General features: G+C 37.9%; 1 protein-coding gene across 3 annotated transcripts in view; it reads right to left on the reverse strand.

Annotated features, from left to right (window-relative positions):
- WNK3 (WNK lysine deficient protein kinase 3) overlaps positions 1 to 16,432 on the reverse strand; it is a gene marked incomplete at both ends in the record, with an annotated part of 147,026 nt that overhangs the window by 111,622 nt on the left and 18,972 nt on the right. For all 3 annotated transcript variants that reach the window (XM_082681003.1, XM_082681002.1, XM_082681001.1), the window contains 3 exons: positions 2,445 to 2,602; positions 3,444 to 3,664; positions 4,440 to 4,612. In XM_082681003.1, the coding sequence (XP_082537129.1) occupies positions 2,445 to 2,602; positions 3,444 to 3,664; positions 4,440 to 4,612 (552 nt within the window). The remainder of the gene's footprint in view (positions 1 to 2,444; positions 2,603 to 3,443; positions 3,665 to 4,439; positions 4,613 to 16,432) is intronic.

Raw genomic sequence — 16,432 nt, forward strand, 5'->3', positions numbered from 1 at the left:
AGTAGAGATGGAAATCTGAATTGTGATATGGCATTTTTGTGACCTGAATATAAAAGAATAAAATCAGCATACAAAAAATGGAATTTTTTATTCTACTTATAGAAAAAGCCCTCTTTGACCTTTCCACTGATCTCTTACCCATTCCCCAGCCCTGGATAATTACTGCCTTTCTCTGCTCCTAGGTGAAAATAATTGGGGAGCTGCAACTTAAAAAATCAAGTACAGACTCTTCTATTTGTGGTCGTACAATATATGGGCCCAAACTAAAAGGGCATTCTAGTCCCATTTCTTTTTCTCAGCTGTTTATTATAGAAATTTTCAAACATACTCAAAAGTAGAAGTCCCATGTAATCATCACCAATTTCAACAACAAGCATCATTCCTTAACCTCGTTTCAGCTATCTACTCCCACACCACTTTTATCCTGGAATATTTTAAAGCAAATACTAGGCACCATGTCATTTCACCCATAAAGTCTCCAGTTTCTATCTCTAACAGATATCATGTCATCATCCCACCTAAAATAATTATCAATAATTGCTTAATATCATCTAAAACCCAATCCATACTCAAATTTTCCAAATTGTCTAAATGAGGTGTTCTTACAAATTGGTCTGTTCAAATCAGGAGCCAAACAAGGTCCATACATTACATGTATGGTGCAATGGAACCGGCTCATACCAGCTCACAAGGGCCAACTATTACATTTTCAGGAACTGTGCAAGCTGATTATTAAATACATCCATTTATAAAATTTAAATTATATAAACTTATGATTAAATAAATTATATTAAGAGCCAAGGTAATAAATACTGAAAACACAATTCCTTGATTGTTTTACTACATTTTACTATTATTTATGCTCTTGCAGTTGTTTACATCTTTTGTATCCGTATGGTGGAAATACTATATGAGTGCCACTCTGCACCCTTTCTTAACCCTGCATTCAAGTGAGGTCACATTGGTGACTTGAAATCAGTCATGGTGGGAGCACTTACACCAAGGAAATTAGCAAATGCTAGAAATCAGTGCTTTTTCTTTTTCAGAGAATCAGTTGTTAAACATTTACCAGCTCATCACTACTTTAAGTCTCTTGTATTCTGTAACAGTCCCTTCCCCTTTTTTCTTTCAGGAAATTGATTTGTTGGAGAAACTAGGTCATTTGTCATATAGAATTCTGGATTTCTTATTGTCTCCCTAAACAAACCTCTGAAGTCAGACTTGAGGTCAAAATCCACCATTACTAGTAGCTGTGTGAACTTGGGCAGGTCACAACCTCTGATTCTCAGTCTCATCATTTCTAAACTGAAGACAGTGCCATCTTGTAGGAATATAAAGATAAAACCATGTGGCATATATTATGTACTTAAAAATGGTACCTATTAGTATGTTACCTGAAACACTCTAACAATCTCTTTTGTGGCCTACCTTGAGCCACCCAACTGGATATGAAAGGACCTATTTTCAACAATCTTAACACTTTGCTTCTACCTCCCTTACTATACTCCTATTCTCTTATTTTTATAGTTATTTGTGAGTTTATATTACTGCTCTACTAAAAATGTAAGCTCTTTGTAGGTAGCAAACACTTCTTACTCATCTTTGCATTCCTTGTAGTTTCTAATGCAAAAAATTACTCATAGCAGGGAACCAAATACTGTATCCATTGAATGCCACTTCATAATCAGGCTTCTAGAACCAGAAGAAATCTTCAAAACCATTTAGCCAATCTTTATTATGTAGCTTTGGAAAATAAGATCCATCTAATAAATACCTAAAAATTCTTTACAAACAAATGGATATAGATGATATACCTGTACATTTTCCCCAAAGATACTAATACAGAGCATTTTATATGACCCCATTTGAGTATAGGTATATAGCATAAATCTAAAGCTTGTTTCATTAAAATTATGTTAAATTTAGCACTGTTATACAGAACTAAACCAAAATTAGGTTTTTTTATTTGTTTGTTTTAATTTGTTTTTTCTGTTTTTATTTTTGGTTGTGCTGGGTCTTTGTTGCTGTGCGTGGGCTTTCTCTAGTTGCGGTGAGCGGGGGCTACTCTTCATTGCGGTGCGCGGGCTTCTCATTGCAGTGGCTTCTCTTGTTGTGGAGCATAGGCTCTAGGCACACGGGCTTCAGTAGTTGTGGCATGCGGGCTCTAGAGCGCAGGCTCAGTAGTTGTGGTGCACGAGCTTAGTTGCTCCGTGGCATGTGAGATCTTCCCGGGCCAGGGATTGAACCCGTGTCCCCTGCATTGGCAGGCAGATTCTTAACCACTGAGCCACCAGGGAAGCCCCCAAATTAGGTTTTTTAAAATTAATTTTTATTGGAATACAGTTGCTTTACACCAAAATTATGTTTGACTAAGTCAACTTCTAAGTTTACTTTATCATGAAATGTGGCAATTTGTGAAGTAAAAAGAATAAAGTTATACCTACACTAGTTACTTTACGGTATATTTGAGCTGCATTCTGGCACTCAGAATAAGGGTACTCCGAAGTAGCCATTTCTAGCATACACATTCCAAAAGCATAGACGTCCACAGATTCATCGTAGTGCTCTTCATACATCTCTGGGGCCATAAACTCAGGAGTGCCTACAAAATACCACAACCACATTTTTTTTTAAAAGAAAGAAAAATATAGAGAATTCCCTGGCGGTCCAGTGGTTAGGACTCTGTGCTCTCACTGTCAAGGGCTGGGGTTCAGTCCCTGGTCATGGAACTAAGATCCCACAAGCCACGCAGTGTGACCAAAAAAAAAAAAAAACTGTATCCACCAAGATCACATTCCCTTTGCCATAAGGATTATCTGAGTTAAGTTCTGTTCCCTAAAAGCACATATATATATATTTATACATATAATATACATATATATACACATATAATTCCTTAACTTAATTTCTTTAACTTTCCATATTGATGAAGTACAATTTGCAATGTTCAAAATTAGGTAATGATTACCAAAATCTGTTTTTATTTCTATCCTTGTTTTTAGTTATTTAAATTTTTCTGAAGTAGTAAATCCTATTTCTTAAGTCCTCAGAACCTTTCAATAATATTAAATACATCACAAAAGAAATACACTGCGATGTCTCTAAAATCAGTCAATATATAATAGATATTTCAAAGCAAATTCACATTCTAGACCAGGGGCCAGCAAATTTCTCTGTAAAGGGCCAAAAATAAATATTTCATGCTTTGTAGTCCACATGGGCTCTATCACAACTAATTAACTCTGACACTGTAGTGAAAAAGCAACCATAGACAATATGTAAATGAGTGTGTGTGGCTGTGTTCCAACAAAACTTTATTTACAAAAATAGGCAGTGAAGCCAAATTTGGCCCATAGGCTGTGGTTTGCTGATCCCCGTTCTAGACATATACAATTTAAAAGATCTGTCTTTACGCAACCAACAAACTATAAAACGTTAATCACCAATGACACTTTTAGCAAATGATGTGCGCATTAAGGTGGCTAGTCCTAGATCACCAATCTTCACAGATCCAGTGGGTCCCGTGATGAAAATATTGTCACACTTCAGATCCCGGTGAATAATAGGAGGAGTCCTAGTGTGCAAGAACTGCAACCCCTTTAAAATTTGCCTGCACCAGCTCCTTAAGACCTTTGGTTTCATGACTTTAAATCGTTTTAAGTACCTACACAAAGAAACAAAAACCACATGTAAACAAACATACCTAGCTTACTGTATGAGCACATTAGGGTAAATCACGTAAGCTAGCTGATACTATATATATTATGATTGCCATCACTGAGTTATCTTCTATTGTCTGTTATGACAAAAAATTATTAAATCTAAAGCCTCATTCTTAGAGAAGATATCCTACTAAGTTTAGCATTTTTAATTCAAAACAAGAATCATTCCAATCAGAGTGACCTTTTGTGGAATGGCATCAAAATTTTGAAAACAAAGTCCTCTCTACCTCCTAATAACGGCTTAAATAGAGTCATCAGAGGGTTTAACTATGTAAAATTTTAGTGCAAAGATGCTAGGAAACAGAAAAAGTACATCGCACATTTAATAACCACAAATAAGTGGTTATACCATCAAATGAAATATTGTATTCAGAAACAAAACAATAGACTATAATTACATAGTACTGCTCACTAGATATGTGAATCTGGCCACGTCCCCAACCTTTCATCATCTTCTACAAAATGGCATTATATTATCTCTATAATGCTTTCTAATTCTAAAATTCTATGATATCCCACAAATATTAATTTCTCAACATTGTATTTTCTAACAAACTTCATTAACATCAAAATTTTTTAACCTGCCCTGAAACATAGTCACTAGATTCAGATTCTACAAATTCTTTAATCAAGTAGTGTTACTTTACAAACAACTTTTGCGAATCCTGAAAATTATTTCCAAATAAAACTCCATTGGCACTTTCAGGGTCAACTTACGTCTTTAAGGTTCCTGATGTCATAAGTTCAGTCACTAATACAATACATTTCTTTCCTTTTAGTATAGACTCCCAGGAATCATAGAATCGAACTATATTGGGATGCTGGAGACCCTTTAACATCTCTGCTTCTTCCTTGAACCTTTGCTGCTCAGCTTTGGTTAATTTCCGGTCCTAAAATGGAAGATCAAGTTCCAAATTAAAGTCTAGAAATTCTCTTGCACACTTCTAACAACACTCAAATGAGTGCTTTATTTATTTATTTATTTTTATTTTTTTGCGGTACCCAGGCCCCTCACTGTTGTGGCCTCTCCCGCTGCAGAGCACAGGCTCCGGATGCGCAGGCCCAGCGGCCATGGCTCACGGGCCCAGCCGCTCCACGGCATGTGGGATCTTCCCGAACCGGGGCACGAACCCATGTCCCCTGCATCGGCAGGCGGACTATCAACCACTGAGCCACCAGGGAAGCCCTGAGTGCTTTATTTTATTATATGTATGTATCTATTTTCACCTGTCAATTCTTTTCTCAGTACCTATATAATCATTGATATTCTTTGTTAGGTAGTTACTTTGACTCCTCTCATACAGCAAAATGCAGCAGTTGTTACATTTCATAACTATGTTACAAACCTACCTACATAATAAATCAATGCCTTGAAAAACAATATCTTTGATGTTAACTAAACTTTTGTGATAATCATTTCACTATATATATATCTCAAATCATTATGTTGCATACCTTAAACTTCTACATTGTTATATGTCAACTACATCTCAATAAAACTGGAAAAATAAATAATAAATAGTAAGTAAAAATTCCCTTGCTGGAAAAGAAAAACAGTATCTCAAAGTGAGAAAAAGTAAAAAATCAAAACAATAAGAAAGTTTCCCGAGGTGGAGGGGAAGATGGCAGAAGAGTAAGACGCGGAGATCACCTTCCTCCCCACAGATACACGAGAAATACATCTACACGTGGAACAACTCCTAGAACACCTATTGAATGCTGGCAGAAGATCTCAGACCTCCCAAAAGGCAAGAAACTCCCCACGTACCTGGGTAGGGCAAAAGAATAAAAGAAAAAACAAACACAAAAGAATAGGGATGGGAACTGCACCAGTGGGAGGGAGCTGAATGCGGAAAGGTTTCCCCACACAAGGAAGCCCTTTTGCGGGCGGAGACTGCAGGTGGCGGTGGTGGGGAGCTTCGGAGACGCGGAGGAGAGCGCAGCAACAGGGGTGCGGAGAGCAAAGCGGAGAGATTCCCGCACAGAGGATCGGTGCCGACCGGCACTCACCAGCCTGAGAGGCTTGTCTGCTCACCCGCCAGGGCAGGCGGGGTTGTGAGCTGAGGCTCGGCTTCGGTCAGAGCACAGGGAGAGGACTGGGGCTGGCGGCATGAACACAGCCTGAAGGGGGCTACTGCACCACAGCTAGCTGGGAGGGAGTCCGGGTAAAGCTCTGGAGCTGCCGAAGAGGCAAGAGACTTTTTCTTCCCTCTTTGTTTCCTGGTGCACGAGGAGAGGGGATTAAGAGCGCTGCTTAAAGGAGCTCCAGAGACGGGAGCGAGCCACGGCTAAAGGCGTGGACCCCAGAGATGGGCAGGAGACGCTAAGCCTGCTGCTGCCGCCGCCAAGAAGCCTGTGTTCGAGCACAGGTCACTATCTACACCTCCCTTCCCAGGAGACTGTGCGGCCCGCCACTGCCGGGTTCCCGGGATCCAGGGACAACTTCCCCGGGCGAACGCACGGCGCGCCTCAGACTGGTGCAACCTCATGCTGGCCTCTGCCGCTGCAGGCCCGCCCCACACTCCGGGCCCCTCCCTCCCCCCGGCCTGAGTGAGCCAGAGCCCCCGAATCAGCGGCTCCTTTAACCCCGTCCTGTCTGAGCGAAAAACAGACGCCCTCTGGCGACCTACACGCAGAGGCGGGGCCAAATCCAAAGCTGAACCCCTGGGAGCTGTGAGAACAAAGAAGAGAAAGGGAAATCTCTCCCAGCAGCCTCAGGAGCAGCGGATTAAAGCTCGACCATCAACTTGATGTACCCTGCATCTGTGGAATACCTGAATAGACAACCAATCATCCCAAATTGAGGAGGTGTACTTTGAGAGCAAGATTTATGATTTTTTTCCCCTTTTACTCTTTTTGTGAGTGTGTATGTGTATCCTTCTGTGTGAGATTTTGTCTGTACAGCTTTGCTTCCACCATTTGTCCTAGGGTTCTATCCGTCCATTTTTTGTGTTTGGTTTTTCTTTAATTTTTTTTCTTTCTTAATAATTAATTTTAATAACTCTATATTATTTTACTTTATCTTCTTTCTTTACTTCCTTCCCTCCTTTAGACAACGAATCATCCCAAATTGAGGAGGTGGACCTTGAGAGCAAGATTTATGATTTCTTCCCCATTTCCTCTTTTTGTGTGTGTACATGTATGCTTCTGTATGAGATTTTGTCTGTATAGATTTGCTTCCACCATTTGTCCTAAGGTTCCATCCGTCCCTTTTTTTTTAAGTTTTTTTTCTTAATAATTATTTTTTAATTTAATAACTTTATTATATTTTACTCTATTTTATTTTATTTCCTTCATTCTTTCTTTTTTCCTTCCTTCTCTCCTTTCTTCCTTCCTTCCTTCCTCCCACCATCTGTCCCTCCCTCCATCCCTCCCTCCTTCCTTTCTTTCTTTCCTCCTTTCCTTCTTTCCTTCTTTTCTTCTTTCTTCCTTCCTACCTTTCTTTCTTTCTTTCTTCCTACTTCTACTAATTCTTTCTCTCTACTTTTTCTCCCTTTTATTCTGAGCCATGTGGATGAAAGGCTCTTCGTGCTGCAGCCAGGAGTCAGTGCTGTGCCTCTGAGGTGGGAGAGCCAACTTCAGGACACTGGTCAACAACAGACCACGCAGCTTCACATAATATCAAAAGGCGAAAATCTCCCAGAGATCTCCTGCTCAACACCAGAACCCAGCTTCACTCAACGACCAGCAAGCTACAGTGCTGGACACCCTATGCCAAACAACTAGCAAAACAGGAACACAACACCACCCATTAGCAGAGAGGCTGCCTAAAATCATAATAAGGCCACAGACACCCCAAAACACACCACCAGACGTGGACCTGCCCACCAGAGAGACAAGATCCAGTGTCACCCACCAGAACACAGGCACTTCTCCCCTCCACCAGGAAGCCTACAAAACCCACTGAACAACCTTAGCCACTGGGGACAGACAACAAAAACAGCGGGAACTACAAACGTGCAGCCTGAAAAGGAGACCCCAAACACAGTAAGATAAGCAAAATGAGAAGATAGAAAAACACACAGCAGATGAAGGAGCAAGATAAAAAACGCACCAGACCTAACAAATGAAGAGGAAATAGGCAGTCTACCTGAAAAAGAATTCAGAATAATGACAGTAAAGATGATCCAAAATCTTGGAAACAGAATAGACAAAATGCAAGAAACATTTAACAAGGACCTAGAAGAACTAAAGATGAAACAAACAATGATGAACAACACAATAAATGAAAAGAAAAATACTCTAGATGGGATCAATAGCAGAATAACTGAGGTAGAAGAACGGATAAGTGACCTGGAAGATAAAATAGTGGAAATAACTACTGCAGAGCAGAATAAAGAAAAAAAGAATGAAAAGAACTGAGGACAGTCTCAGAGACCTCTGGGACAACATTAAATGCACCAACATTCGTATTATAGGGGTTCCAGAAGAAGAAGAGAAAAAGAAAGGGACTGAGAAAATATTTCAATAGATTATAGTTGAAAACTTCCCTAATATGGGAAAGGAAATAGTTAATCAAGTCCAGGAAGCACAGAAAGTCCCATACAGGATAAACCCAAGGAGAAATATGCGAAGACACATATTAATCAAACTGTCAAAAATTAAATACAAAGAAAGCATATTAAAAGTAGCAAGGGAAAAATAACACACAAGGGAATGCCCATAAGGTTAACAGCTGATCTTTCAGCAGAAACTCTGCAAGCCAGAAGGGAGTGGCAGGACATACTGAAAGTGATGAAAGAGAAAAACCTACAACCACGATTACTCTACCCAGCAAGGATCTCATTCAGATTTGATGGAGAAATTAAAAACTTTATGGACAAGCAAAATCTGAGAGAGTTCAGCACCACCAAACCAGCTTTACAACAAATGCTAAAGGAACTTCTCTAGGCAAGAAACACAAAAGAAGGAAAAGACCTAGAATAACGAACTCAAAACAATATAGAATATGGGAATAGGAACATACATATCGATAATTACCTTAAATGTAAATGGACTAAATGCTCCCACCAAAAGACACAGATTGGCTGAATGGATACAAAAACAAGACCCATATATTTGCTGTCTACAAGAGACCCACTTCAGACCTAGAGACACATAGAGACTGAAAGTAAGGGGATGGAAAAAGATATTCCATGCAAATGGAAACCAAAAGAAAGCTGGAGTAGTAATTCTCATATCAGACAAAATAGACGTTAAAATAAGGACTATTAGAAGAGACAAAGAAGGACACTATATAATGATCAAGGGATCGATCCAAGAAGAAGATATAACAATGGTAAATATTTATGCACCCAACATAGGAGCACCTCAATACATAAGGCAAATACTAACAGCCATAAAAGGGGAAATCAACAATAACACATTCATAGTAGGGGACTTTAACATCCCACTTTCACCAATGGACAGATCATCCAAAATGAAAGTAAATAAGGAAACACAAGCTTTAAATGATACATTAAACAAGATGCACTTAATTGATATTTGTAGGACACTCCATCCAAAAACAACAGAATACACATTTTTCTCAAGTGCTCATGGAAGATTCTCCAGGATAGATCATATCCTTGATCACAAGTCAAGCCTTGGCAAATTTAAGAAAATTGAAATTGTATCAAGTACCTTTTCCGACCACAATGCCTTAAGACTAGATATCAATTATAGGAAAAGATCTGTAAAAAATACAAACACATGGAGGCTAAACACTACACTACTTAATAACGAAGTGATCACTGAAGAAATTGAAGAGGAAATAAAAAAACACCTAGAAACAAATGACATGGAGACATGACGACTCAAAACCTATGGGATGCAGCAAAAGCAGTTCTAAGAGGGAAGTTTATAGCAATACAATCCAACCTTAAGAAACAGGAAACATCTCGAATAAACAACCTAACCTTGCACCTCAAGCAATTAGAGAAAGAAGAACAAAAAAACCCCAAAATTAGCAGAAGGAAAGAAATCATAAAATTCAGATCAGAAATAAATGAAAAAGAAATGAAGGAAACAATAGCAAAGATCAATAAAACTAAAAGCTGGTTCTTTGAGAAGATAAACAAAATAGATAAACCATTAGCCAGACTCATCAAGAAAAAAAGGGAGAAGACTCAAATCAATAGAATTAGAAATGAAAAAGGAGAAGTTACAACTGACATTGCAGAAATACAAAAGATCATGAGAGATTACTACAAGCAACTCTATGCCAATAAAATGGACAACCTGGAAGAAATGGACAAATTCTTGGAAATGCACAACCTGCCAAGAGTGAATCAGGAAGAAATAGAAAATATGAACAGACCAATCACAAGTAATGAAATTGAAACTGTGATTAAAAATCTTCTAACAAACAAAAGTCCAGGACCAGATGGCTTCACAGGTGAATCCTATCAAACATTTAGAGAAGAGCTAACACCTATCCTTCTCAAACTCTTCCAAAAAATTGGAGAGGAGGAACACTCCCAAACTCATTCTACGAGGCCACCATCACCCTGATACCAAAACCAGACAAGGATGTCACAAAGAAAGAAAACTACATGCCAATATCACTGATGAACACAGATGCAAAAATCCTCAAAAAAATACTAGCAAACAGAATCCAACAGCACATTAAAAGGATCATACACCATGATCAAGTGGGGTTTATTTCAGGAATGCAAGGATTCTTCAATATACGCAAATCAATCAATGTGATAAACCATATTAACAACTTGATGGAGAAAAACCATACGATCATCTCAATAGATGCAGAGAAAGCTTTCAACAAAATTCAACACCCATTTATGATAAAAACCCTGCAGAAAGTAGGCATAGAGGGAACTTTCCTCAACATAATGAAGGCCATATATGACAAACCCACAGCAAACATCATCCTCAATGGTGAAAAACTGAAAGCATTTCCACTAAGATCAGGAACAAGACAAGGTTGCCCACTCTTACCACTCTTATTCAATATAGTTTTGGAAGTTTTAGCCACAGCAATCAGAGAAGAAAAGGAAATAAAAGGAATCCAAATCGGAAAAGAAGAAGTAAAGCTGTCACTGTTTGCAGATGACATGATACTATACATAGAGAATCCTAAACATGCTACCAGAAAACGACTAGAACTAATCAATGAATTTGGTAAAGTTGCAGGATACAAAATTAATGCACAGAAATCTCTTGCATTACTATACACTAATGATGAAACATCTGAAAGGGAAATCAAGAAAACACTCCCATTTACCATTGCAACAAAAAGAATAATATATCTAGGAATAAACCTACCTAAGGAGACAAAAGACCTGTATGCAGAAAATTATAAGACACTGATGAAAGAAATTAAAGATGATACAAATAGATGGAGAGATATACCATGTTCTTGGATTGGAAGAATCAACATTGGGAAAATGACTTTACTACCCAAAGCAATCTACAGATTCAACGCAATCCCTATCAAACTACCACTGGCATTTTTCACAGAACTAGAACAAAAAATTTCACAATTTGTATGGAAACACAAAAGACCCTGAATAGCCAAAGCAATCTTGAGAACGAAAAACAGAGCTGGAGGAATCAGGCTCCCTGACTTCAGACTATACTGCAAAGCTACAGTAATCAAGACAATATGGTACAGGCACAAAAACAGAAAGATAGATCAATGGAACAGGATAGAAAGCCAGAGATAAACTCACGCACATATGGTCACCTTATCTTTGATAAAGGAGGCAGGAATGTACACTGGAGAAAGGAAAGCCTTTTTAATAAGTGGTGCTGGGAAAACTGGACAGGTAGGTACATGTAAAAGTATGAGATTAGATCACTCCCTAACACCATACACAAAAATAAGCTCAAAATGGATTAAAGATCTAAATGTAAGGCCAGAAACTATCAAACTCTTAGAGGAAAACATAGGCAGAACACTCTATGACATAAATCACAGCAAGATCCTTTTTGAACCACCTCCTAGAGAAATGGAAATAAAAACAAAAATAAACAAATGAGACCTAATGAAACTTCAAAGCTTTTGCACAGCACAGGAAACCATACACAAGACTAAAGGACAACCCTCAGAATGGGAGAAAATATTTGCAAATGAAGCAACTGACAAAGGATTAATTTCCAAAATTTACAAGCAGCTCATGCAGCTCAATCACAAAAAAACAAACAACCCAATCCAAAAATGGGCAGAAGACCTAAACAGACATTTCTCCAAAGAAGATATACAGACTGCCAACAAACACATGAAAGAATGCTCAACATCATTAATCATTAGAGAAATGCAAATCAAAACTACAATGAGATAGCATCTCACACCAGTCAGAATGGTCATCATCAAAAAATCTACAAACAATAAATGCTGGAGAGGGTGTGGAGAAAAGGGAACACTCCTGTGCTGCTGGTGGGAATGTGAATTGGTACAGCCACTATGGAGAACAGTATGGAGGTTCCTTAAAAAACTACAAATAGAACTACCATATGACCCAGCAATCCCACTACTGGGCATATAACCTGAGAAAACCATAATTCAAAAAGAGTCATGTACCAAAATGTTCATTTCAGCTCTATTTACAATAGCCTGGAGATGGAAACAACCTAAGTGTCCATCAACAGATGAATGGATAAAGAAGATGTGACACATATATACAATGGAATATTACTCAGCCATCAAAAGAAACGAAATTGAGTTATTTGTAATGAGGTGGATAGACCTAGAGTCTGTCATACAGAGTAACGTAATTTCAAAAGAGAAAGACATATACTGTATGCTGACACATATATATGGAATTTAAGAAAAAAAATGTCATGAAGAACCTAGGGGTAAGACAGGAATAAAGACACGGACCTACTTCAGAACGGACTTGAGGATATGGGGAGGGGGAAGGGTGAGCTGTGACAAAGCGAGAGAGAGGCATGGACATATATACACTACCAAACGTAAGGTAGATAGCTAGTGGGAAGCAGCCGCATAGCACAGGGAGATCAGCTCGGTGCTTTGTGACCGCCTGGAGGGTGGGATAGGGAGGGTGGGAGGGAGGAAGATGCAAGAGGGAAGAGATATGCGAACATATGTATATGTATAACTGATTCACTTTGTTATAAAGCAGAAACTAACACACCATTGTAAAGCAATTATACCCCAATAAAGATGTTTTAAAAAAAATGAAGCCTAAGTAACTGTGGCTAATATGTTTGGTAAAATTTTCTAAACAGTAATTAAAATAGAAGATATATGCAGTTGACCTTTGAACAACACAAGTTTCAACTCCATAGACCCACTTACACATGGATTTTTTTTCAATAAATACTACATTGCTACATGATAGGTGGTTGGTTGAATCCTTGGATGCAGAACTGCAGATATGGAAAGCCGACTATAAAGTTATAATGAATTTTCTACTCCTCAGGGCCAGCACCCTTATCCCCCACGTTGTTCAAAGGTCAACTGTAATGCAAAAAGGTAAGTCTTTAATTAAAATTCCAGATTATTTCATTAAAATCTAATAGAGAAGGAAGAATAAAAACTATTTCTGTCTTCTGCAAGGGGAAGCAGGAGAGAAAGGAGTGACAGAACTATTTTAAGCTTTGATGTTGATAGAGAAATAATCAAATATGCTAGTTAAAAATTTAGGTATGATTTCCATTTCAAGATGGTTAACAACATATTAAATTAATTCCCATCCCTTCCTAAACCCCACCAAAATGAAAAAAGAAATATATAAGTAAATCCACAGTAGTATTTGAAATATGAGAAGGGTTCAAAGGATTTTTTTAAGATAAAAAATATATACCTTGATAGAATTTTTTTAATTTAATTATTTTTGGCTGTGTTGGGTCTTATTTGCTGTGTGCTTCTCACTGCGGTGGCTTCTCTTGTCGCGGAGCATGGGCTCTAGGGCCCGTGGGCTTAGTTGCTCTGAGGCATGTGGGATCTTCCCAGACCAGGGATCGAACCCATGTCCCCTGCATTGGCAGGCGGACTCTTAACCACTGCGCCACCAGGGAAGTCCCTAGAATGTATTTTTATCAAACTCAAGAGAGTAGAAGAAATGGCAACTTGATAAAAGGAAAAGACTTCTGTTAAAAGAGGTTTTTTTAAGACTTCATAGTAACCCTAGTTAAGCAGCACACCAGAGCTCTAGCAATTTCATTTTTGGTTATTTACATTATTCCTTGATGTGTATAAGAAAATATGTAAATGACAGTCAGTTGCAGCATGGTCTGTAGTTGTGAAAAATTAGAAATAATCAAAATGTCAATAACAAAGTTTATTATATGCCAAGCACTGTCCTAAATTTTTTTGTATATTAACACATTTAGTCCCTACAACAACCCTTTGAGATAGTCACTACTATTGTCATCGCCATTTTGAAAAAAAAAACAACTGAGATTAAGGTGGTTAAGTAACCTGCCCAGGATCAAATGGGTCACAGTATGCTAAACTTGGTTATAAACAAGTAACAGTTAAACGAATGAGCTAGATCTATGTGTACTAACGTGGATAGATCTCTAAGACCTACTGGTGAGTGAAAAAAATCGATCTGAAAGAAAATTTATAATATACTTTGTACATAAAAGAAGAACCATCCCGAACAATGCTATGCTTTCTAGTATATATTTAAATGTATTGAAAAAGGACTAGACAGATATACAAATGAATAACTGCAGTTATATCTGGAAAATTAGGGGGAGAAGACTGGCACAGAAGAGTCTTTTCTTCAGATAATGACCATTTAGTACACCCCATAGTCACTCAGTAATATCTTTTACTTTATTGAATATCTCTTATGTAAATATCTAAATTTTAGTCTTCTAAGACTTTACTTTTTATATTTAACTTCTTAATCCATCTGGAATCCATTTCTGTACATGCAGTATTCTCATCTAGATGGTTAATCAGTTTTGCTAGCACCACTTAAACCATTCGTTTCTCACTGACTTGAAGAACATGTTTGTTGTATATTAAATTTCCAGCTACAATGGGTTCTGCTTCCTTCCACCAATCTGTCTATTCCTATGGCAGTAGCTTTCAGTATGTTTAATAACTGGTAAGACTAAGTCACTTTCCTATTCTTCATTATTTTCTTGGCTAATCTATTTATATTCCATAAAAAAATTAAGATCATTTTTTTCAATTAAAATAAAAGAGAATCAGGAATACCCTGGTGGTCCACTGGTTAGGACTCTGCACACTCATTGCCAAGGGCCCGGGTTTGATCCCTGGTCGTGGAACTAAAATCCCATAAGCTGCTCAGTGCAGCTTTACAACAGCAGCAATAGCCAAGGCATGGAAGCAACCTAAATGTCCATCAACAGATGAATGGATGAAGAAGATGTGGTACATATATACAATGGAATGTTACTTGGCCATTAAAAAGAATGAAGTAACGCCATCTGTGGCAACATGGATGGACCTGGAGATTGTTGTGCTGAGTGAAGTGGGTCAGACAGAGAGGGAGAAATATTGTATGATATCCCTTATATGCGGAATCTTAAAAAAATGATACAAATGAACTTACTTGTAAAGCAGAAACAGATTCACAGACTTATCGAACTTGTGGTTGCCAGGAGGGAAGGATTGGGGGGAGAGATGATTAGAGAGTTTGGGATTGATGTGTACACAGTACTATATTTAAAATGAATAGCCAACGGGGACCTGCTGTATAGCACAGGGAACTCTGCTCAATATTACGTGGCGGCCTAATTGGGAAAGGAATTTGAAAAAGAATAGATACGTGTATATGAGTAACTGAATCACTTTGTCGTGCAGCTGAAACTGGCACAATATTGTTAATCAACTATACTCCAATATAAAATAAAAAGTTTAAAAGTAAATCAATAAAATACAAAATAAAATAAAATAGAATCCCCTGGAAACTTAATTGGAAACATATATAAAATTTTGGATAAAACAGGCATCTGAAAACCATCTAAGAACATGGCTTTCCATTTGTCCAGAGTTTCAGTAAGATTTTTTTTGTGCAGGCCGGGGGTAGGGAGAAAGAGCTGATAGTCTCTCAGCTTCTTTCTCCTGAGCCATATATTAAATTTTATTTTAAAGTTTATATCTAGTAAAATTGAGTCTTTTTGGTGCACAGTTTCATGAGTTTCAACAAATGCATAAAGTCATGTAACCACTGCCACAATTAAAATACAGAACAGTTCCATCACTCCCCCGAAAAAACTCCCTTGCACCATCCCTTTATAGTCAAACTCTCACCTCACCCTTAAATTCTAGAAACCACTGATCTATTTATTATTCCTATAATTTTGTCTTTTCTAGAAACTCTTATAAATGAGAAGAAAGCCTTTGAGCCTGGCATCTTTCACTTAGCATAATGTCTTTTAGATTTATCCTTATTGTGCAAGTATCAATAGTTTGTTGCTTTTAATTGTTGAATAGTATTCCACCTATGGATGAAACATAGTCGACTTATCCATTCCCCAGATGAGGAGAATTTGGGTGATTTCAGTTTTGAGTAATTATAAATAAAGCTACTATAAATATATTCATGTACACGTCTTTGTGTGAACATAGGTTTTCTTGGGTAACTATCTCATGTAGGATTGATTGGTCATAAGGTATGCTTAACTTTATAAGAAAAAGACAGCAATATATGAGAATTTCTCTGCATTCTTCATCCTCACCAACAGCTGGTACTGTCAGGTGGCTTTTCTGGTTTGGTTGGTTTTAGCCATTCTAATAGTTGTACTGGAGTATGAGATTATGGTTT

Source organism: Grampus griseus, assembly GCF_964374135.1.
Source record: "Grampus griseus genome assembly, chromosome: X".
Taxonomy (NCBI): Eukaryota; Metazoa; Chordata; class Mammalia; order Artiodactyla; family Delphinidae; genus Grampus; species Grampus griseus.